Consider the following 23,436-nt stretch of genomic DNA (forward strand, 5'->3'; position numbering starts at 1 on the left):
AGTGACCCAATTTATTATTTGACATTTGAAGTTTGAACTGATATTAAACACTGTGTAGACTGTTTTAAACTTCATCTGTGGTAAAAAACAATGAACGAATGAAAACAATTGCTTGAACGCTCCAAATTCGAATTTCAAATGGAAATTGTGTATAAAATGTGTCGCCGTGAACTTTTTACAAAATGCATTTTTATTTTATTTGAAGTTTCGCAAGTAAGGAGGTAAAAATGGAGGACGAAGAAGACTTTATAGGTTGTGTAAGTTGTATGAGTACAACTGATTTATGCGACCTATTTGCTATTTATACAAATAATGATGAAACCTACGCGCAAATGTTTGAAACATGTTTTGAATTTAAGGTTAAATTTATGTCTTTATTGGTGTCTGTAACGTATTTTGCTGTATGCGAATGTTGTTTAGTAAATAATAAAACATTTCAGATATCAAATGATTTTAAATATATATGTGCTGTTTGTGTTGATTCATTGGAGAAGTCGCTCTTTTTCAAGAACCAGACCACAGAAAATATAAGAATGCTACAAACAATCAAAAGTAAGTTATTTTAATTATTATTACTGCTGCTATTCTAAAAGTTTAACAACTTCAGCTTTTAAGTGTCACACACACATATTAAAAGACTTTGCAGGTGTAATATTAGAAGCTTAATTAGTTTGTAAACAGTTAATAATAAACTCATCTTTATTGATTGTTGCCAAAGTTCACAGAGCTTATAGGCATGTTTTGAGAGGCATAAGCTTAAGTTTTTCTATAAATTATTAAAATTAAATTGCAGTTTATTTGGAAACAATTTTCAGTCAAACAGATATCTGAACTCCATTGTGGATTAATGTTATAAGTAAAATATAATATACTCTTTTTCCCGTTACAGATGAAGAATACCTAGATGAGACTATATTAGAGGAAGGAGATAGCTCCTCCACAAGTCAAGGGCATTGCAGAAATTCTTGCCACAAGAAGAATGGTGATGGTGAGTTAGAATTCCAGTTGCAGTGTTGCTATTAGCAATTCACTTAATAATAAATTTAACAACATTATTTTATATCTCAGGTAAAACTAAAAACCTTTTTTAGCTTTTGCAACATGATAATGATAATTAGCTGTTGAATGCAAATAACATTTGTATTATCCTTATATAGACTTTGATGATGTGGAAATTGAAGCCTTGGATGAAACTACTTGTATCTACTGTAATCTGGAGCTATCCACCCCTGAGGAGATCCAGCACCATATAAGATTGGTCCATGGTCTGGAACCTCGTACTGGAAAACAAGTGAGAGAGTGTAACCTCTGTGGTGCCTCGCTAAGAGATCTACCCGATCACTTTAAAAGGTAGAGAACGTTCGGAATGTATAATACTTTAAAAAAAGTATTCCAACTTTAAATACTTTAGTAAACAGCATGTGCGGGGATCTATTAAATCTACTGAACCGATTTTGATGGAACATGATGATTACTAATGTTTTTAAAATTCTTTCTATATAAGGAATAATAGTAGCAACATAGTTTTTATAAAAGTTTTGGTTAGTTAACGACTTCAGAGATGAGAGAAGCCACTCTAGGGAGTCTAGCATTCCCAAATTTTTGCTTTTATTTTAGGTGTCACAGTGGCAAAGAGGACAATCGCGAGTATGCTTGTCATTTTTGCGAAAATATTTATAAAAGTAAGAAAGCTTGCTTCACCCACCTGAGGATGAAACATGGCTGTGAGTAGCCAGTTCAATATTTGTAAACTTCGGATTCAATAACTTAGGGATCCCCTGAATTTTGGGGAACTGGAACACGGTAGTAGAACGACACATGATGTTTTCTTTACCCAATAATTATGAAATTTAAAAAAGCTGAGCATGATGGAGTGTCACTTCACCTCACTACTATGGAACCAGGTGTCCATTGAAGTATTTCTCAATCAATTCTGGCGAGTCTTCGGGCTCGTAATCCTGAGTCGTCATCAATGGGCGACGATATCACTTATCAGATGACTCTTGCCCATGGAAAAATGTATCCATGTTCACTGCCATCTATAGCATTAAAATGCGGTTCGATTTCCAGTTAAACAGTAATTGTTACGGACTTAAAGGCGTGGTTCCTGTACCGTCAATTTTACAAAGTACTAAAGTCTTTTTCGGGTTTTACCATCACCCAGGCGTAGAGGCTTGAAGACAGGGGAGAGTGGAGGAAGTTTGGGGGGGGGGGGTTTGTGTGTCCGACCTTCAAAAATGAAGAGTGCGACTGAAGAGGAAGAAAGTCTGTTTGATGAAACACTTTACGCGTAGTTCAGAAATGACACACCAAGAGTATCAAACTTTGAAGACATAGATTATATAAAAGAAAACTAATATGTCTATGCTTTATTGTCTATGGGCTTCATTGCTCTTTCCCGTAAATCCACTTTCCTCAACCCCTAATCCTTCCTTAGTGAAACTGTGCAACGATCATTCGCCGAAGTACTCGTCATGCGATCGCAAAAAGTGTCACATTTGCGGCAGGGACTTTAGCCAAAAACAAATATTGAACAATCATCTATGGAAGGCTCATGGTTTTGAGGTTAGAGATCAGTTTTATAAACCCGTTAGATATTCTTTGTGTTGGCATTTTTTTCTCCTCCTTCTTTTTCTGTGATTTTTTGGGTCTGGGGGTAAGGAATACAGAAGGATCTTGGGTAATACATCACAGTATTTAGAATATAATTTTCAGATCGAATCGGTAATTATAAGTTACGGTTTTGTTCGTAAGTGGATTGTGACCAGAATATTTTGTCCTTGAATCCTTACCCTTCGAAGTTCTATACGTTTTCGAAAACATAATTAAAGAAGTACTATCTGTGATCTCCATGTTGGTAGTAGGATTTAAGGCATTTAATGTGGAACCAGCTTCCCACTTAAGTATTTCCGAACCAATACAATTTGAGATCCTTCTAAAAAGGTCGGCAACGAACTCGCGAGCCCTCTGGCATTGAGCTTTCATGGGCAGCGGTATAACTTAACATCAGGTGAGCCTCCTGCGGGTTGGGCCCCTGTTGTATGAAAAGTGAGATTTCCCACATATTTTTTTATAGGTAGAAAAACGAAAAGCCTTCTTTTGCCCCTTGTGCACTGAACGCGTCAGTTATGGATCTAACTTTAGTGCTCATCTCTTAAATAGACACAACGTGACCGAAGAGGTCGAACAGTTGGAATTTAGTTCGATGGATGGTAAGTTTATAAGTAGTAGTAGTCTTTTTAAAAAAAAGTGCGTGCGTACAAAGTACACATGTCAGAAGTGACACTTCTTTGTAAATTAATTATTACGAAGGTAAAAGCCCCAATAGATGATCATGTACCAGTATATGTATATCTATATTCACACTCTTTACACTCGGGATACATGCTCATGATAATATAAATAAATAACAAGACGTTGTGCTACAGAATTGCTATCGAAAGTTGTAATATGTAACTACTAAACGAATACATCAACCATTAGTGTGTATTTTTTCTCGATCTCCCTTTCTCACTCTCTTTCAATCGCTCTCTCCCTTTTCTTCGACAAAAACGCTGCACATCTTCGTGTCTACGTATTCGTCAAAAAAATTCCGTCATGTGCCTAAAGAAGTTTTACTTCAAAAGCATATTTATCCAAGGCCGGCAACGCATCTACTTATATAATTAGAAAAAAGTACGTTGTGCTCATTCAATGAGGTGACTTTTGGCGCAATCTCTCCATGTATCAATATAATAACTAAATATCGACCACAATATAAAATTAAATTGATGAAAAGCCAGGGTTTCATCATAGTTCAATCATTATTGAACTGAAACTTTTTTATCTGCGTTGGAAAAAAATTCCGTCACATTATTCCGTTACGCGCCATCTTTTACTAGTCCCTACCACGGTTGATTCGAAGAGATTCGAAGCCATTAATAACAAAAATATATAATAACGATGACAATGATAGTAATAAATCTATTACAATTAATGAAATTCTGTAATAATCTTGTAGTAATACGGTAAAATGAAATAATTGTATTATTTGAATTCATGTCTATGATAATAAAAGCCTTTTGTTAAACTTTGTCTAATTTAACTTTATTTTACAAATTTCTGTAAAGTTGCATATAGGAGATCATTTTTCGAAAAATAAGGTACACTAGTACACGCACGCATTTTGTTTTAGATTTCATTCTTTACAAGAGTGCTATACAGGAGGAGACAAAATATCGTTTTCGCAAAACAACAGCGAGCAAACAGACTATAGAGGGTGTTCGCTCGCATTATATGTGTAGTCAGTCCGGCATATATGTGTACCAGGTATAATTTTACAAGTATTTATAGTATTCGATAAAGTATCGCTTCCGAAAATACATCGCATTTTGATACTGGCATTATTCCTAACACTTTTCCATATGATTAAAATTTTACTGACAGTAATCTGTACAAAACAGAGTGCATTAGTGTTGACCTAGTGGCTTCAGCGTGCGACTCTCAGAGTTCGTATGTTCGCTTCCCGGCACACACTAATTGACTTTGTGTGTCTTTAACATTAGCTCGAATTCTGAAGGAAAACATCGCGAGGAAACCAGTTTGCCTTTGACTAAAAGTCGACGGTGTGTGTCAGGCGCAGGAGACTGACCACCTACTTGCCTATTAGATTGACAAATGGTCATGCAACAGACACAGTCATTGGTTTTATACGTCAGCCGGCGTGACTTTTAACGGTTATAAATTAGTCGAATCGACAATGATAGCATACATGTCTACGCCTGTCTAATCCTCATACAGTGGAGTTTAAGAATAATATATAATGATAAGGAGAAGTTTAAGAATATGTAATTTACTTTAAGCATTCGGTTAGTGTTTACCGGTTTGGGACCTCATATTACTGCGACGCCATCTTGTGTGACGCGTTTTGGCGGGCTTTTTATATAATGAAGAATTTTTAAAAATAACAATTGAAATGGTTTTTGAAATCTTAACACATGTTTACTCCATTATTGGTGTCATCATTGCAATCGCTATTGTGGTGGCAATTAATTCAGATGTAGGATAGAAACACAGTTTTTATGGGCGCTCTGACGAAAAACTTTCTGCAACCCAAATTGCCGCTTGGTGGCGTGGCAGTCGCGCCAACAAAGTCAGGCGGAGGCCTAACTGAACAATAAGCTACACGAAGAAGAGAGAGCGAGAGCGATGGAAGTTTCCTTCAGTATATCTTAACTACGAGAGCAAGAGAGACGGAGGACGTCAGCAGTGCTGCCAACTACGCACTAAACTGGGGGTAGACCACACTTGCAATCAGCACACTAAATCCTTATGCGCGTCTATCCTACGTCTGAATTAGTTGGTTACGGGCTCTGGCTGCGCGTCCATCTTGGCCAGATCACTAGAATTGCATTTTGATTTAGGGTAAAGGCAAACGTCCAGCACCAGAGAGACAAATTTACAAGACGGGCAAGGCGTGTCCCGCGCACATGATCGTTACAGAAACATTGGACAAAGTGCTTGTCACGTTCTACAAGACGCACGTTGGGCACGGGCGTGAGTATTTATTTTGCTATCTTCGATATGTTAAGCAATCCTAGAGGCGAATGTTGACCTTATGTCACTTAAGACATTTACAATTCAATAGATGGTGTTTGACATCTGTCAGTTTTTCATCACAGATGCAATATTGTGATGCCTTTTTATTCTTTTATTTAGAAATAGTAAAATTACCTAAATATGTAATCGAATGGTTTGAAGTGGGCGGAGAGGGTGAGCATTCCCCTGTATTCGTTATTGTTTCGACGAGGAAACTTTGAACGTACGACTTCCATATGTCAAATCCTATGTTTTTGACATACGGCACTCCGCTAATCGGGATTCCGCAGTACTTTGGCATGACATGGTGTGTAAGGCTGAGTGCTTACTTTGCCTATGAGAGAAAATAAATGATAAACTATTTGGTACATAAATCTTAGAAGGTAATAGCGCTATTGGTGATGTTTTTAAAGTAGAAATTACAAATCTTAAAACAGCTGATCATAATCCGCCATCTTGTTTGTCTGAGTACGGTTAATTAAATCTCAACACAATCATAACATTCTCTCAAAGGACAACACACCCGCAAGCCCGCTTTACAGGTGGACACCTGTCTGTCACAACGACTGTCTGTCACAACGACTAGAAAATTATATTTACATTGCAAAAACTATTTTAAGAGTAAATATGAAGTTTCTTGCTCATTCTTCTCGATATGAACTCCTTTTTTATATTTATTTTGTAAATTTGTCTTTCAAAAGTGGCCTTTGATTAGTCGTAATTAAAATAATTGATTCGACTTTGATTTATTGTTTGCCTCCATTGACGCCGTACAACGCTAAATTGGTAATTTTTTAACAATTCTTCAATATACTTAGCCTGTCCCTACTATGAACCACGCGAGCCGAAGAGGCTGAAAACAGAAGCTGATACGGATAACGAGTCGTTAATTTGTGATACATGTGGTGCCAAAATGGAGTCGGCAGAAAATTTGCACACACATGTGACGGCACACGGATTGCAATTGTACCCTTGTGAATACTGCCATGAGGTATGTATTTCGGTGGTTGCGCGCGCGCAGGTTGCACGGTGCACTAATTACAGGATTCCAACCCTGAGATCTGTACCCCCCATAACGAGGTAGACCCAGACCGCGATGTAGGATTATTCTCGTAGCGTTCAAGTATTACGTAACGATTTTTTACTTTACACCACATAATGGTAAGTTTTAGGTATAAAAGGTCACTGGGGGTGGTCACGAAACGTTTTAGTATTGGATACAGAAACGTTACGGCGCGTTTCATGGGGGGGGGGGAGAGGAGAGTCTCAAAAAATTGCGTGACGTAATACTTGAACGCTCCCTAAAACCGTTTTTTTAACAATTCATTAACTAGGAGCACGAATGTATAATTACATATTTAGTTTAATTTTATAATACAATTGAAACAGTTGCAAAGGTACAAAGCAATTTCACGTTATATGGGGTATGAAAAATCTTGCTATATGGATGTTTTTTTAAAGCAGGCAGATGGCTCGCCTGATGTTAATTGATACCGCTTATAGACGGTCTCAATGCCAGAGGGCTCGCGAGTAAAAAGCGCGTAAATCAGTTAATTTATTGGTGATTGCGGATCTTTTTTTATAGTTACCTAATCCATAAGACAAGCTTGCGCTAGTCGTGGGAAAAAGCCCATTTCGGCCGATCTACGCTCGCCAATACAAGACCGCTGGGGCACAGGCTTGTCAGTGCTTCGACTGCTCAGCGATCTTTCCTTTACTTTGGAGGAACAATCGTTAGCCTTTCTCCCTTAGTTGACGCTTGTCTTGTAACGAAGATATTAATTAACGCCTAGAGCAGTCTTGCCCGAATGGCTTCAGGGTGCGATTCTCATCCCCGAGTTCGTAGGTACGATCAGCTGTGCACCAATGGACTTTCTTTCTATGTGCGCATTTAGCATTCGCTCGAACGGTGAAGGAAAACATCGTGAGGAAACCGGCTTGCCTTAGACCCAAAAAATCGAAAACGTGCGTCAAGCACAGAAGACTGATAACCTTCTAGCCTATTAGATTAACAAATGATCATGAAACAGATACAGAAATCTGAAGCCTAGACCTAAAAAGGTTGTAGCGCCATTGATTGTATTTATTTATTAACGCCGACTTGCATTGATATTGTTTATTTTGCAGTTATTCCAAAATGTCGATGCGTGGAACCATCACAGAAGACGGGAACACAATTATGTTTAGTTTTGTTTTTAATATTTTTGTTTAGCACGAAAGCGGTTATGTTATTTTTTTGTAATAAAAAAATTATTACTTTGGAGTTTTATTAAACCTTTATTCCTTTTTAATCAATTTAATTAAGAACTAAGATAGCAAATGTGCTTGCTGCATAGACTTGAGTTGTCTCTTATGTCAAATGTTGTTTCTCGTATGTTGCCTTTTACTCTACTCTGTGAAGTCAAAAAACTTAATTAATTCATATAGGTAACACAATGTACACTTATAAAAAAAAAATTTATACTTATAAATGAAAAAGTCTAGACGCAGTTGATCGCGCTTTGCCATGACCTTGTGTTAGGGCTCGTTCAGACATGGTGAAAACCGCGCGATTGTCAGATCGTGCGGTTGGTACCGCAAAAATGTCTACTACTATACTAACTATTCAAACATTGGCGGTTAATTAGCGTTCAGTTTCAAGATGGAAGTCGAAGAAGAACTAGCGTGTCTGTGCTTGATACAGAAACTAAAGAAAAGGCAGTACTGGGTGCATCCAATATTAAGGGATCGACTGACACATGGCCAATTTGTAAAGCACGCTGAAGATTCCATATTGTAGGTATTTTCTCCACTTCATCGATAAATAACTCTGTGTCAAATCCATAGCGAGTCGTGAGCTCATGTTGTGACATGTAAATCGCGCGGTGCCCGCAACGCAAATGAACGCTGAGGAAGATCTTCGTAGTAATGAAACCGCGCGGGTGCCGCACGATTATATTTTCTAGCGGTTGATTGGCGGTAACCGCGCGATTATGTGTGGACCATTATATAAACACCTATGTAAATAAGATCGGCGCGGTTCCCGTGTGATTTTCAAACCGCGTGGTTCGCGCCGTAACAAGGCCTCAGCGCGCGCTTCCATCGCGTTTATAAGTTTTTTCGACTTGACTTGACTTGCTTTCGTATTCAGTACAAAATGAGTGAATCTAAAGATATTAAAATCGATTTACTAATTGATGAAGTCCGGAAAAGGCCAGCAATTTGGGATTTGGCTTTAGAATCCTATAAAAATAAAATTTTAAAACGACTGTTCTGCTTTTCTGTAATGATAGACTGAAAAAACTGTGTTTGTGTGTAGAAAATGTATTTATATCATTCGATCGAAGTATTCTTTCATTAATAAAATAGTTTGTGAATTTAGTTTTGATGTTATCCGCTGATGCAGTAGCTTGCTTGTAGTAGATTTGCTTCTTTTATCTCTTCTGGTCTAAATCCATATTTAATTCCAACATAATTATGGAGAACAGTGATTGCCTTTACAATCTGTTCGGCACAATCCATAGTGATATCCACAGGGCGATGTAGTATTCTCCATTTATTACTGGCTATTCCAAAAGTATATTTAACATATCGAAGAGCTAAAGTTAGCCGTTAGTTTTTTTTTCATAAGTTACCTGATTTCAAATGCTTCATCACCTACAATTACGTAAGGTAGTGCCGTACCGTGGTTTTCTGTTAAAGGGCTCGGGTTTGGTATATCCAAAGACTTTTCAGTGAGTTTTTTGTATAGGATTGATTCTCTAAAAATTCTTGAATCCTTTCCGCAGGCAATGTCTGTAGTGCCCTATGGCCTAATTATCTTATTTAATAATATATCTACCTAATAACTTTTGCATTAACTTAGTAAGGATGTTAAAATCAAAATAATGTGTTAACTTACATGTATAAAACATAAAAATACCTATTTACAATATTTACAGTTTGTAGTCGTTGTTGTAAACTATTAAAGTATTATATAAACCTAAAAATAACTTATACCTATTCTAAATTGTGAATTTAAATGAAGCATAAAAGTAAAATTAAATAATTAAATAAATTAATTAATTAACCAATGATAATTATATATAAAAGTAAAATTAATTATAATATAGTAAACGTTAAAATAAGTGACAAACGACAAGACGGAAACGATGACGTAGGATCCGTATCGCAGATCTACGCGCAAGCGAGATCGCATGTTATTGCCGTTACATTCGCACGCGGCTACCTGCCGATGTTCGCGACGAGGATGTTTGATCGAGCGGACGCCTCTCAACATCCTCACCTCCAAAACATCGCGCCGTGGCACTCCAGGCCGCCCGACCAATATAAGTACCCGCGTGAGCTCTCCTCCGCGGGTCCCGACGACACCAGGGCAGCAACCGCGGCTTCGACCGCTGGTCGCCTCACTGGGCCGCCCCCGGGGCTACCGGGGGTCTCACCCGGCGGAGCTTGACCGCGAGCCGCGCAAGCTGCCCGATACCATCACCAATCACGACACCAGGGCCAAGTCGAGATTACTCCTTGGCCCCCTCATCACCACCGGATTGACACCCCGGACATGACCCCATAGGCGCAGCGGGTAGAGACCGCGTCTCCCCGCGCGCCGCAGCCCCCATCAAGGGCTATATGCCTGCCCCCGTACCGCAGGGCGCGAACCGTGACACCACCTGAAGGGGGCATTCGCCCCGAACAGGGAAAAACACCCCCCTCGCGAGGGAGGGTGTAGCATTAACTTAAAAAAGCATTCCGCTTTCGCACTCCGCAATTGATAGTTTTAAATTTTGCTAATTATTTGCTTGCGTCGAGAATACTACTCCGCTTAATTTTGTTTCTGTTGTATGTGCTATTTCTTCTTCTGAACTTTCTACTCCTTCTTGCTTATACTCCAGTGACGTGTACTGTGTGCAATAAACTTTCTTCCTATACTGTGCACTTGGGACTTTTATTTGCATCCTGCCTAAACACACAACACTATATGTCTACCCAGATGAAGCAATAGTCACGTAACGCTAGTAGCACCAGAGAGAAAAAAATATTTGTAATTATAGTACAAAGAATCTGAGTGTTCTGGTTTCAGTATTCTGATATGTTTACCATCGCGTGCACTGATGCAATGAGGAAATTTAGCTGTTTGTTCAAATCCTTGAGATATTTCAATCCGTTTTTGTTTATCTGGGATTGGCATAACTGTGTCTACCAATTTCGTCCATATAACTTTACATACTTGACGCATTATACCAGATATATTTTATTTCCCAATTTTATATGAATAGTAGTAGTAGCTCTGCCATCGAATATCCACTTGAAAGATATCTGAAATGATTAACTATACTTTTATTTCATTTTTACAGGTACTTTGCTGTTAAAAAAAGTGGAAAAGTTTGAAGGATAATGTCATTAGAGCATCGAAAAAAGGGAAATCAGGATCTAGAGCAGGTAAAAACAATTACATACATTTTAACAGACTACTCTTTCTAAAACTCACTACACCAGGAAAAGAAAGGCAAAGTAATTTCAGCAATGACACTGAAACTGATGTGGATATGAATAATGGAAATGATAACGATGAAATGCCACCACCAGCAAATAAAGGAAAACCTAATCCAAGTGATGACCAATTCATTAAGATTCTGGAGAAGAGCGAAAATACGATCAAACCCGAACCTAAGTGCCTTAGAGCCAAGATAGGTATATACAATTTAATAGCACAATATCAAACATCCAGTCATTCTCCTTTAGCTTCTAATTACTCGTCTGAAAACTATTGGTGGTACTATTACTACACAACTGGCGGACGAGATACAGCACCAGCAACACCATCATCAGTTTCCACCAGCAACGAAGATTCATACAGTAATAAATAAATCTTACCTTAAGGTAATTATTTGATTTTCTTTCGGTAAAATACAATATCTGATGGCGTTCGGAGCTGCTGTAATATCATCCTGGATGAGTTGTAACAAATTTTCGAATGATTTTGTAGATTTTGAATGTTTGTACTTCAGAATGAGTTAATTATATTATATAAATATTAATTTAGATTAATTGTCTCTCAGGTTCGAATAACGTCATAAACAAACTGGGTCTATTTTTTAAAATTGGGTGAACCACCAGCCCATTGAAGTATTTCCGAACCGATTCAACTTAGGGTCCTTCAAGAAAATAGTGTACCAATTCATGAAAGTCCGGCAACGCACTTGCGAACCTTCTGGTAATGTGAGTGGCCATGGCCCGTTTACCCAAATGAAACAAAAAACCCAATATGTGCAATTTATTTTTCTATACTTTTTTGTAATATAACCACATAATAAAAGTTTGAAAGGAGCTGCAACCATTACACCATGTTCCACATAAAATCTTAAGTAATAAATAATAAAATCCTCTATCAGCAGGAGGCATAGTGAAATAGGAGCGCGCACTTACATTCTCGTGGGAACAACACGCAAATACATAGTCGAAATAACTAACATCACCGCATACACGAATTCAACTACAACCAGTCACCACAAGTAGCACCCGTTCACGAGTATGGCGCATGGCCAGCCAGGGAGAGATACAACCACACAGAGGAGGCATGGACGCCGCAACAAGCAATGACATTTAAACGAGCATGACGATCCTTGAAATATGAACTTGGCTACATTAGAAATAATAATATTACTAGAACGAATATACGTAAACATTACTAGGCGATGCATTGTTTTTTTTTCAAACTTAATAAATTTATTTTCCACAAAGAAAACTACTTGTTTCCATTAAATCTTAATAACCACCTTCCACTGCGTAAGAGTTACGCGAGAAATAGTTCACTGGCAGAACGGAGTTTGAATTGATTGATTCTTTGCCTTCCACTTAGAAAGTTTTTAAAATAATTTATTTCGCCTTCCACTGACAACGAGGTCAACTAGGCGGAGCGGGAAGCGACATATGAACGACTACTTCGTTAATTTTCTGCCTATTTCTTGCTCCGTCCAGCGAGGTTGTGCGTCCTTTTGCGAGCGGGGAGCTGAGCACCAGGGGCAGCCCTTCGTAGCATCAAGATGTTCTTGTGAATTTCACTATATCAGATTCTTCTAGTGAAGATGATTATATTAATATGGTAAAACAAATCTTATATCACTATAAAAAGAAGCATATCCGCCGCAAATCAAGGTTTTGGATAAATTATCACATTTGAGGAAGGCCCGCAAAAGGACATTTATTACGAATTTACAACGATATGCAAGACGACTCAAAGCTAGTTTATAAAAGCATATCCAGCTTGCTCCGTTCGTGAGTTCCATTGTTTTTCAAGTAAAACTTCTTTATCGGCGTTGGAAAAAAATACCGTCACATTTTTCGGTTACGCGACACATTTTTCCGTTACGCGCCATATTTTTCTTGTCCCTACCACGGTTTATTCGAAAAGATTCGAAGCTAATAACAAAAATATATAATAACGATAACAACGATTGTTCAGATTTCATTTCAACATTGACCCATTGCTGACACGACTCAGGTGTGTTCCAAAATGTTAATAGCTGAAGGTAATACACCAACAGCTCACTAAAATAATATTATGTATGTGTGAATAGGTATAAGTAGTATTTAAGATATTGTCTTTGAACAATAAATCAGATTTGAATATTGCTCCGTCGTATTCATTTCTCGCTTCCTCTCAAAGTGGCGAAGACTACTTCAAGCTCTTAATTATCGTGGTGAGCCTGCCCGATAGCTTTGAGATAATCCCACCACCTCGAACCTTTGATCCTACCCGTAGGGCTCCGTCTGTTACCTTAGGTCTCTTGGTGCAGATATCCCGTACTTATTTATATATTCACTATTTATGTGTTAGGGTACATCTGTAGGATTTAGGTTTGTTAGGTTCTTACATCTCACCCTCTCATATATTTAGTTATCTAGTGCAGCTTGCTCATACATACATTACATATACTAAACAGATACTCCTGACAATCAATAGATATAAAGATTAAGCACATATTTCACAGTCCAGTACCTAGCAAGCTGTACAACGATAATAATAATTCTATTACAATTAATAAATCCTGTAATAATCTTAGTAGTAATAAGGTAAGAATTAAAAATTGTATTATTTGTATTCATGTCTCTGATAATAAGAGCCTTTTGTTAAACTTTGTCTAATTTAACTTTATGTAACCAATTTCTGTATTATATTGTATATTTTTCGAAAAAATAAGGTCATAAAGAAATTTCAAACTTTTTACGTTACACGCAGACATTTTTTTTTAATCTCCTAGTCATGGTCATGAACATCGGCAAAAGTGGAGCTCTTTATGTTATGCCAAGTTTAATTTCACTGTATTCATACGGGGAAGGATTATAAGGAAATCTACTCTTTTACACCGCCATCCACACTCTCCACGAGGGGACGCGAGCGCGAGTATGGAAGGTGCAAGCCGCACTTCGCCTCGCTGCCGTTCAGCTTTTTGTTGCGCGAGTCAAAGGACGCGAGTGGGCGAAGCGAGGGCCATATTCTTTTTTAAACGCCCATGCCCAAAAATGCCATTTTTTGTAGATAGTACTCACTAAAAGAAAGAGTTTCGCAAAGTTTTAGGTTGCGCAAACTTACGGTTCATAAGATACATTTTTTTTAAACTTTTCATACAAATTGGTAAATAACACGCAATTACAAAATATATTTGACAAATAATTGATGTTAAACGTCAAACACTTAGTGTAGGGTTCCGAAAATTTCGAAAGTATCGATAGTACTCAGGTATCGACGATAAACTTTCTAATATGGATCATCGATTTAAATGCCCATATTTTTTTTTGAAGAATTTTGATAAATCATTTGAATACTAATATTATTAGTATTAATATTATTGGCATGATACCATATTTCCGTTTGTGATACAAACACTCACTATAATATTGGTTGGCACGTACAGTAGCTAGCCTGTCCAGAAAGCGCCCACTTGTCCGCGCTTTGGTTAGTACTGCGTCCAGATGCGGCGTTCTTACACGGGAATGTGATGTGACGGAATTGGACTGTTACATCGCAGTCACTACAATCACGTCCATCTTGTAGTAGATGTAACGAGTAACTAAATAAATCGGATGCCTACCACTCGTACAGCCTCGCGACTGTATTGCCGGCCTAAGACCAAAGGATGCCATGTTGACACAGCTTCACACTATTAAGAATAATTTTCTAAGAACATATCCCGAAATCTGGGACCAAGGTTGTAAAATGAGTTTTTCATTGTTAAACTTTTCTTATAATTCATCTGTATAGTTATTTCTACTGCAATACAACTACGCAGTATTATCTTTAATTATGCTATACTCTATTATTAAAAATACAAAAATTAGATACCCAGATCTCAACTAATAATAAAACAAGCAACTCCTGTAAACTCAGGAAGAGTACTAAGAAATATGTCTAGCTCAATAGAAACCTTATAAACCCTTATGTTCATTTTGTATAGTATACCATACCTACAACTTTATAAATATATATGATCACTATATAATAATTTTTCACTTAGTTTCAATAAACACATGCCATTTTTAGAATTTTATTTATATCTATATATAAAACCGTCAAAATGCGCCGCACAGGTTTATCTATGGTAAGTTTTATTTTATTTTTATGTTTTTACCCCTATTTATTATAAAATACACATGCCTAAATATTTGTTCTCAAATATTTTTATATATATGCTGTTGTGGCTATGAGAATTAGCATGTTTTTTGTTTTACTAACATTTATTATACTATACAATGACGCAGTTGCAGTAATTTACCTTTCATTGGTTGTGTATAAAATAATATACATAACTAACTGCACGGGAATAATATTTTTTGGACTTTACTATAAAATTTAAATTGCAAGTATATCTGTCTTTTATATTAAACCAATTTTATTACAGTTTAAAAGACAGTTGGACTTACGTAAGACCGCCTCGTTGATATAGTGACTGTAGAAAGCGACACACAAAGTTGTGGGTTCGATTTCCACAAAAAATACTAGTATTATTATTACTGCAATGCAACATACCTAATTACCTATATAAAGTGACAAATAACATTACTTACTTATCTATAATACAATATGGTTTGGCTTTACTATGATGATGGGATTTTTGCATGTTTCTTTTGCTTTGGTTTTAGGCTGCTAATAAACTGCTAACTGAAAAGGCTTTGAAAAAGAAAAGAAGCCTTCTGTCAGATCGTTTGTAATAAAAATAAACTTAGTATTGTCAAGTGGTTTGATAATAAACAGGTCACAATGGTGAGTTTTTATGATGATGCATACCCTGTCGAAAGTATAAAACGATTCAGCAAACAAGCAAAATCTCGTGTTGATGTAAAATGTTCTAAAATTGTGAACTACCATAATCGTCACATGAGAGGTGTGAATTTGGCAGACATGCTTGCATTATATCGCACTGGAATAAGATCGCACAGGTGGTATATGAATATTTTCTCGCAACTTTTGGATATATGCATCAACAACGCTTGGCTTTTACGTCGGATTAATAACGAAATGACCAACCCCACTAGAAAGAAGGATCGTTAAAAGATTTTAGGTATGAAATCTACAGCGGCCTACTGAAACGAGGTCGAAACGTTTCATTGAAAAATTTAGACGCAATACCCGACAAAGCAAAAATAAAAAGCCGGTATCTGAACGACCATGCGATGATGTCCGGTATGACAAATATGACCATTGGCCGCAAATAACTGGATATAAGAGGTGCAAGTACTGCAAAGCTGGCCAGGCAAGTACGATGTGCACAAAATGTAAGGTTCATCTTTGTTATGTCGAACATCGAAACTGTTTTTTACTTTCACCAAGATAGTTAATCTTTTGGTATATGTTAAAAACTACCAGGAACATTCTAAATCTCCTAAAACATAGCACTGTATAGCATAATATACATTCCTAAAAATGTGATTATCACTGTACGTGTAGTAATGTACCTATAGAATATTATACATCTTGTTTTTCAAAAATTTTCATATCACGATCTTTTTATTTATTTTTTATACCCCAAAGAAGCTGCCTATATACATTTTTATTTTGTTAAAAAAAGCAATCTTGCCACGATAAGGGTTAATAACATACATGCTAAGTTGCGTGAGTGCGCGCAGAACCGAACAGCCCAGCTTTCCGCTTCACATTATTGATTTGAATCCGTAGACTTGATGTGACTATGATTTTTGTCATCGTAAGTGGATTACAATAAAAAAAGGATTTTTATTAAAACTTTATTACCAATTCATATATTTAAAACCCCAAATTATTGCTAAGATAACAATTGATTAATATAAAGTGAGAAAGTAAAACGATAGAATTTCGGCTTATAGCCCCTAAATTTAGAATTACTATAATATTTATCACATATTTTGCGTAATAATTCTAACAAATGAAATAGTTGTTTTCCCTCCAAAACAAAAATTTATTCGGGCAACCATAGACAACATTTTGACATGTGAAAAATGTAGATTACAAAAACTATTATAGTTTCGGAGATATTAAAAAGAATAAGAGGTGTCAGAATGAACATCTAAAGAACAGTTTTACTTTTTATAAAATATTTCTTAATTCATTGTATCCAATATATAATATAAAAATAGGTACTAAAACTAATTATTTCATTAAGTATTGGCGAATATCTAAAGACTAGTGAAATAAGGCGGATTATAAATTCGTTGCCAGGCCTAAACAGAAAGTAACGACAACATCAGTTATTGACGGATCTTTTATAGCGGGAAAAAAAGAATAAATAGTTCAGTGTTGCCGTTATTAAATATAAAAAAAGAAATAGTCAATTTTATGGACAACTTTTTATGATTGTAAAGCCTTTTCAAAGTGACATCTTCAAATTCCGCCAACATCAGAAATCAGGAGCCAGCTGACTTCTTACACTTATGAAATCTCCTACATTTCTGAAAAATAAAATTTATCTATAATTTGTGCGCAAACAGACTGGCAATTCTGTGTGACGAGCTTTTCCATGCGCTATTTATTCACTAAAATTATACTTTTATTATATTTAGTATCAATATAAACACGTAAATTCATGTATATTTAGTATGGGGCCAATAAAATAAAAATTCTATTAATAACACGCACACCTACGCATGGATCGGAGGATACCAGATGTTTATTTATATTTACTTTTATTTATTTACATTTTATTACTTAATATATTTATAATTATACTTAATATAAAAAAAATTAACATAATAAAATCAAAAGGAGGGCACTGGCGGCCTTATCGCTTACGAGCGATCTCTTCCAGACAACCACTGTGAGTAGAGAATTTTTAATGTTTAATTAAAATGTTTTATAATTACATAAGATAGGCAAGTAGTGCAAAAATACATGTTATACATATTTATTAAGACAAAAATAAACAGGAACAAAAAAAAATCAAACTAAACTCAAAAGATTGATTGATGAAGATGCGCCAGTGTCGATAACAACATGTCAATGTCGATAAAACGTTTTGATGAAATTAAATTCCTATCAATTTACTTTTAAATGTAATAAATATGTTACTACATTTACTTAAATTAATACTAGTACATAGGTTCTTATTCAAACATATGTTCTATACTTAATTTATTACGGCTATAGTCTATATATACGAACGAGTGTATTCTACAGATAATTTCACCTTTTGAGATTCGCGATTAATACAGCTTTGTCAATGGTAAATGCCAAAAGGTCGATAAATATATTTTAATGAACAATGTCAATTTTGTTTGTCATTTGCGATACCTTGGCGGTTGCTTTTCGGTCATCTAAACTATACTTACCGATAAATGGAACAGAATATGCAAGAAATTCAACAAAATCAACCTTCAAATAATAAAGTATTTCAACAATTTATTTACTTTAATTATATCTCGAAAATTACTGAATCGAATTTAATGAAACTTGGTACTATTGGAATATGGTCATGATATTTGTGCGCAAACATTATCCAGCTGCATCAAAACCTACACCTGATAAAAACGATCAGGAACTGGCTCACCTAAATGCTCTTGCGACAGTTCGGGCATGTCTGCTGCTTCTCAAGCCAAGGCAGGATGCATGTGGTATGGAATCTGTGCGTGCACGCCAGTGACATCACCTCTTGCCCCTTGAGGATCACATCGAAACATATGGAGCACTGTTCCAGGGTCCATGACCTCTCGCGACTGGAAACATTTGAAATATTATAAACGTATTTTCTCCATGTATAAAGCCTTTCACCATTAGTACGACAACTTGATGTCATGCCGTAACATTTCCCAACACCTCCCTGGCCAGTACATACCAATTATATTTAAGACATGACATACATATACTAAGTATTATTATACAGACGCAATATGCAAGCAAACTACATAAACAATAATTTAAATAGCTGCAATGGTCTCTGTCAGAAGGACCAGCGCTGTGGAACAACTCTGCTCCTCACCATAATGCTGAGCCAGGGCCAATTACAACAACCGCACACACGCATTACATAATAATTTTTGTCTCATTCATCTTGTTTTTTTTTATTATTGTTATTTTATGTGATTCTGTGTTTGTGTTTTGTTAGTAATAAATGTTATGTCTATGTCTAAGAGTTCAATTATTACGTAACGAATTTTGGGGGGGGTTCCCTTATAAAACGTTACGATGCAGGGCGGGGATTGAATTCGCGTTATTGTTAATATAATTTTCCACATCCAGTACTTTACACCACATAATGGTAAGTTTTAGGTAAGAAGAGTCACTGGGGTTTGTCGCGAAACGTTTTGGATTTGATACAGAAACTTTACGGTGCGTTCAAGAATCCAAAAATTGCGTGACGTAATACTTGAACACTCCGTAAATAGGTGGTTTAATATGTGCCCGTCTCACCGTCCACAATGGACCGGCTCATGAACACACCTTAGATGCTCCTGAGACGTAACACGTAGTTACACATTATCTTCATTTCACTCTCATGCACACACACATGCACGTTTTGTAAACAGTTTAAAAAAATGTTGTGGAATTTACTTTTAAGTATGTTATGGAAGACCTGGAAGATAATTTAACTTAAAAGGGTTCCCGAATCTTACACATTAATGCATTGTTTATAATGAATAAACTCTAGCCCACCATTAACCGTATTTTTAACTGGTAATATTTTTTATGCTTGACAGAAATTTCTGCAACTTTTTAAAATTTTATCTTGTATATATATTTTTTTGGTAACATTCATGTTCACCTAAATTGTCATACATCATAGATAAGAGTTTGAACATATACCGTATATTTAGTACTATGTATGGTTATCGAAAATGCAATTTTGATGTATTTCTTGATATATATAATACAGATAAAAGTTATATCAACAATTTTTTTTTAAATTGTACCAAGAGTCTTTTAAGATCCCCATTCCTTAACAATTATTGAATTTATAATATTTATTTATTTCTTGAAGTTCACCACATCATATATCTACAGTATATTTTACAAGCTATCTTTTCTAAAATACATAAAAATTACGGGAAACATAAATGTTACAACAAACTAAAACTAATAAAAACACAATCATTCAATTTTTGATTTATTTGCTTAAAAAAGCACTCTCAATGCCAGAGGGCTTGCAAGTGCGTTGCCGGCCTTTTAAGAATTGGTATCAGATGCTTAACAATGCTTTTCTTAAAATTGATCAGCCCACTATATATATAATATATCAAGCTCTGGAGTACATCTGTTTAATTAATTATAATCGCAACTCCTAGTTGGTCTTAGCAGACCAAAAAATAGCCTGGGAGCGTTATCTTGATACTAAGATTTGGCAAGAAACTCTTTTCCAACTGGCCTATGGCCAACATATATTTCTAAAATGCGAAGTTTCCTTACGTCACATATATATCTAAACAAAATAATATTTTATAGATTATTACTATTAACAAAATAATATAAGAAATTTGACATTATTTTACAACATCAAAAACCCTGGGGACTACCATAACGTCTTCCTCGCCTTGGATTCAAAAATGAGAATTAGCGCGATCTGTAGTCTGTGACGGCTCGTATGTCAAAATATTAAAAAAAATACATATGGGAGATGCTGATAATACTATCAATTTTATACTATGAACGAATAAAAGCAGTACAAAATATACTCGTATTGTAATTCCAAAATATTCAACAACATTTTTTACAGGTTTCATTCATAATTTTTTCAATTGCAGACCAGAGTGAACAGAACTATTGGGAAAAACAACAACAAAAACATCAAAATAATAACCTGACAAATCTCAATTATGAAATCACAAGTGCCATGTATTTTGTTAATGGTTAACAATTTAACATTTTACACACAAAATCACACATTAGTAAATAACTACAAAAAACAAAAGACTCTTACAACGCTTCCCTCTTCTTTGCTGATGTAAGAGATGATCTGGAATTATTTCTGAAAAATTATTTGTACAATGCTATGAAATAACTAGTCAGACAGCTAAAGTGTATGTGTTATGTGAATTCCATACAACAATGTTATTTAATATGTTATTAAATATCTTCTCTCTGACCAGGATTGCTAAAAAGCACTTAAAATTTAGAGTATTTGATGTTATAAATTTGCATTCATATCTCTTAAAAAGTGTGTACAAAACAAAATAACACACACTACACGTGTGTGTTATTTTGTTTTATTTATGAATTAGCGGTGATAATTAAAACTAAAAATGTAATGAAAATGGAAACATATTTCCAACATGAATTCAATGATAAAATTATTGACAGTGTAACTGTAGTGTAAATATTATCAACAGGAACTTTTTATTTAACAAAATAACACACACTACACGTGTGTGTTATTTTGTTTTATTTATGAATTAGCGGTGATAATTAAAACTAAAAATGTTATGAAAATGGAAACATATTTCCAACATGAATTCAATGATAAAATTATTGACAGTGTAACTGTAGTGTAAATATTATCAACAGGAACTTTTTATTTATTGAAATTGTTTAATATTTTCTTATTAGATATGAAACTTACAGGGGACCTACACTGCGGCTATTAACACTTGAATATTGCCAACCCATAATCGCCAACATTTGAGGAAATGGCCTATAATGTCTAAATGAATCTTCTGATGATACATCAACAAAGTCATCTTGCTGAATATGTTCAAATTCTGAATCATTCTCGGACCCTTCATATACAGATTCTGAATCACTAGAGTTGTGTACATCACTATCTGTGTTTTGATTACTCCACCTTTCCTCCTGGTCATCATACTCTAAATCACTAGAGTTAACACTCATTACGGCATTATCTGATTCCTCATCAATTGATTCATTTTCAATTGATACAGATTCATCATCACTTGTTTCTAATTCATCTATAGATCTTTCAGAATAATGCTCTATATTCTCATATTCAACAGAGTCCTCGCTTTCAGATAAAATCAGGGATTCATCAGGGTCAGTCTCATAAATACTAGTGTCTGTTGTTGTTATATAGTCATTGCTGGTATTATAGTTGTCGGTGTATTCCATAGTGCTGTGTAAAGCAAGCATATGATTAAAGCAAAGCATGCAATGAAAAAGCTTTGATAATTCACAGTGTAAAATAAATAAAAGCAGGATGATTTTTTATTAAACTGAAGACTCAATCTAATAAAAAAAAATACTTTATAGCAATAAAGTAGAAAAATCATGATTGATTTCATGCAAATAATAATTTTAGAATAACTAAATAGACTAATTATAAATAAATGGGTAGTTAATGATATTAGCTCATGGTATTGTGTCTTTAGTCTCCCTTAAGTACCTTCAAGGGATTTTAACATACATATTAGTGACTACTGTGTAAGGCACTTTTTATATGGAGATCATGTTAGAATTGATAATAAAAAAATTAGGATATATTTCGAAAAAGTATTTTTTCATGGTGGTAAGTAAGTTTTAGTAATAATAATAGTTTTAATAATACAATTTTAGTAATACCTTTCAAGTAAGGTATTACTAAAATTGAAATTGTTTTCGATTTTTAGAACTAAAAACTACTGTTGTGAATGTAAACATGTATTGTATTGTATTATTTTAAAGTAAATTATATTCTCAACACTCTAGAAATATGTGCAATTTAAAGATTTAAAAAATTAATTCGTCGATAACCGACTTTTCCTTAATTATATTTACAAATGGTAAGGACATAGGAAGTGAAAGGTACTTACAAATTTATTTTTAGCAAACTTCATTAAATTACGTCTTTCCAAACATTTATTAGTTTTCAGACAGTAGATTAAATATAATATAAAAGACAAATAGATGACAACAATGACAATCTAGAATATTAAATTTATAGTATAAACTTACAATTGCTGACCTTCCCACTGCGACGAAGAACCAGCCTCAGGTTCTTTTTGGCCAAAGAAGTAGTACAAGGCAGCCCCAACGCTAACGCCAACTCCGATAGCTGCAACCGCAAAACCTAACCCACTACCAGAACTGCTTGTTTTTGGAGAATCTTCCTCGCGAACACTCATAATTTCTATTGTTCCAAATTTTCACAGAGTACAAATACCAATACAAAGAGGATTTTTATAAGACGTTTTTCACTATCAGTTGTGACTTAACGACATTAAACTAAAGTCAAAAGATCTTGTTTATAAAAAAAGTACCACTTATAGATAATAGAGTATCACAGACATAGGTGTTGAAAGAACTGTATTATGAATTACTCAGTTTATTAATAAAGTGTTCAAAATGGCTTGAAAAAAAACATTTTTCTTTTGGGATTTGCTTATTCCTTGCTCAACCGGCCTCGCTGAACATTTTAAAGTCTGTATATACTTATTATACATTACATTGCTCTGGTTTGGGTGTTTGTATTAAAGATTTAACACAGGCGT

The 23,436-nt window shown here is 35.2% G+C and overlaps 2 protein-coding genes across 6 annotated transcripts; one reads left to right on the forward strand and one right to left on the reverse strand.

Annotated features, from left to right (window-relative positions):
- The first annotated feature begins 149 nt into the window (after positions 1-149).
- LOC123718033 (zinc finger protein 271-like) lies at positions 150-7,836 on the forward strand. Its single transcript, XM_045674385.1, has 11 exons — positions 150-359; positions 441-552; positions 890-988; positions 1,158-1,350; positions 1,618-1,724; positions 2,438-2,565; positions 3,077-3,212; positions 4,175-4,308; positions 5,403-5,535; positions 6,396-6,568; positions 7,705-7,836. Exons 1-11 carry the CDS (start codon positions 228-230, stop codon positions 7,762-7,764), a joined length of 1,407 nt encoding a protein of 468 aa, XP_045530341.1. The 5' UTR covers positions 150-227; the 3' UTR covers positions 7,765-7,836.
- Positions 7,837-16,789: 8,953 nt separating this feature from the next.
- On the reverse strand, positions 16,790-23,192 carry LOC123718108 (E3 ubiquitin-protein ligase CIP8-like). Of its 5 annotated transcripts, XM_045674497.1 has the most exons (6): positions 22,919-23,191; positions 22,867-22,869; positions 21,576-22,082; positions 20,937-20,984; positions 18,573-18,738; positions 16,790-17,478 (listed from the first exon to the last, which is right to left on the reverse strand). In XM_045674497.1, the coding sequence occupies exons 1-5, from the start codon at positions 23,068-23,070 to the stop codon at positions 18,573-18,575; spliced, it is 876 nt and encodes a 291-aa protein (XP_045530453.1). In that variant the 5' UTR covers positions 23,071-23,191; the 3' UTR covers positions 16,790-17,478. The 5 variants fall into 5 exon arrangements, with proteins under 5 accessions (XP_045530453.1, XP_045530452.1, XP_045530451.1 ...); XM_045674496.1 differs by lacking the exon at positions 22,867-22,869 and having other exon boundaries at positions 20,937-20,972; positions 22,901-23,192; XM_045674495.1 differs by lacking the exon at positions 22,867-22,869 and having other exon boundaries at positions 22,901-23,191.
- Between the last annotated feature and the right edge of the window lie 244 nt (positions 23,193-23,436).

Source organism: Pieris brassicae, chromosome 14 (genome assembly GCF_905147105.1).
Source record: "Pieris brassicae chromosome 14, ilPieBrab1.1, whole genome shotgun sequence".
Lineage (NCBI taxonomy): Eukaryota > Metazoa > Arthropoda > Insecta > Lepidoptera > Pieridae > Pieris > Pieris brassicae.